This window comes from Lottia gigantea, assembly GCF_000327385.1.
Source record: "Lottia gigantea unplaced genomic scaffold LOTGIsca_2443, whole genome shotgun sequence".
Taxonomy (NCBI): Eukaryota; Metazoa; Mollusca; class Gastropoda; family Lottiidae; genus Lottia; species Lottia gigantea.
Genome location: NW_008708725.1, coordinates 1,744 through 3,372, shown reverse-complemented (window position 1 = coordinate 3,372; position 1,629 = coordinate 1,744). Strand labels below are relative to the sequence as shown.

At 35.1% G+C, this 1,629-nt stretch overlaps 1 protein-coding gene across 1 annotated transcript in view; it reads left to right on the top strand.

Annotated features, from left to right (window-relative positions):
* Positions 1-26: 26 nt before the first annotated feature.
* Positions 27-1,629, top strand: part of LOTGIDRAFT_176665 (hypothetical protein) — a gene marked incomplete at both ends in the record, with an annotated part of 3,023 nt that continues 1,420 nt past the window's right edge. The window contains 5 exons of the mRNA XM_009055480.1: positions 27-128; positions 338-394; positions 567-815; positions 1,136-1,246; positions 1,470-1,560. Of these exons, the coding sequence (XP_009053728.1) occupies positions 27-128; positions 338-394; positions 567-815; positions 1,136-1,246; positions 1,470-1,560 (610 nt within the window). The remainder of the gene's footprint in view (positions 129-337; positions 395-566; positions 816-1,135; positions 1,247-1,469; positions 1,561-1,629) is intronic.

Here is a 1,629-nt window from a genome sequence, read left to right as displayed (position 1 = left end):
AATCAACAGAATCCAACCAGACCATCATGGAGATCCTCAGAAGTTCTCAGATCTCCAGACAAAGACGAATCATTATCTGCAGTCCAAGAGATTCCAGAGATCACCTAATTAGGAAGATTTTAGAAAAGGTAAACACGCATCAGTGAATTAAGAGTCATCATAGCTATTTGATTGGCTAATTTTATTGACAATTATCACAAAATTAATTCAAGCATCAAAAGTTTCAAAATCACTATTATAAGTTCAGTTTATTCTATTGTTCAGATTGGCGGTTTATGGTGTTTAGCGATGAACTGATTTACATTGTAAGAATATTATTATCATTTATTAATTATAGGCAAAGTCTTTCAACCTTCTCTCCAACAAAAGACAGAATTTTATATTTGTAGATCCGGTAAGTATAATATGTTTTAGGGGGATTTTAATCTTGGATTTGGAATCTATGCTGTGTCGATGATACGGTACTCTAACGTTGTCTTCTTAGAATCCCAAAAATATTTACAAATCTGTGATAGGTATGAATTAAAAGGGTTGACCTAATGTTTGGATAAATCGTTTTGTTTCAGAGCTCCTATCTGGAGCCATTTTCCGGTGCCACACAGATGTACCAATTGGGGTTGTTTTCGGCGAGAGCTTTTCTGTATGCTTTTCGGTACATACAGCCATCGTTTGGTCAACCATCCCAAGATGCTAATAGAGCTACGTCACTAGATGCTGCTAAAATAACCACCATGGCTTTAAACTATTACATCTCAACCCAAACTGTTCTCACAAATGAATTCTCGGATGATAGATTTTTGGTGGCTATGAAAAAGGTAAAACTTATAATTGTACTAAAACACATGAAGATAAATAAATGATCTCTAGAATGGTTTGTGGCATTCACGAGTCATCAGTATTTTAAACGGTACATCAAATACAAAAATATCGTACAGATCTGCATTAAATAAAGTAAACGGTCAAATCTTCTAAGCAAGCTGGACAATATAGTAATCAAGTCATCATCCAGAAATATTTCCTCGATGTATCTCCAAATGCATATATGCCATGCGTCAAACTTGAGAATTTCTGCAAATTCTGCAGAACATCTTTTAAGGTACACCTCATTTAATATATTCCATTATTTACATTTCAGGTGAATATACCATTTGGTGAAACAGGTGTGATAAGGTTTAATTCTACTGGACAGAGAATAGATTACCAGTTAGATCTATATACACATGGCGGAGAAAATATGTACAAAAAGGTGTGACATCTTACTTTATTCTGCACGAAATATGCTTGTGCATCCTTACGTGCTTATCGTTTTTTAAATTTTGTATCCCTTAGAGTCAACGCCTCAACCGAAGATCTGGCTCATACTGCATTATCGGTACATGAAAAAGAAGCATGACAGGCCAATGCAATTTTTTTTCATTATTATTCCGATATAATGCATTTGCATTTGCAGTCCCATAAATCTTTTCCAGGTAGCAGATTGGGTACCGTCACCTAAAACAGCTAATGCTAGGATGCAATGGAAACGTTCAAATAAAGTATCCCACAGAACAGCTGAGTTTGGTATCTTTCCTGACATAGTGAAAGTTGTAGTTGTACTGGTATGTATTACCAGTTTTGTAGCAGAAACAT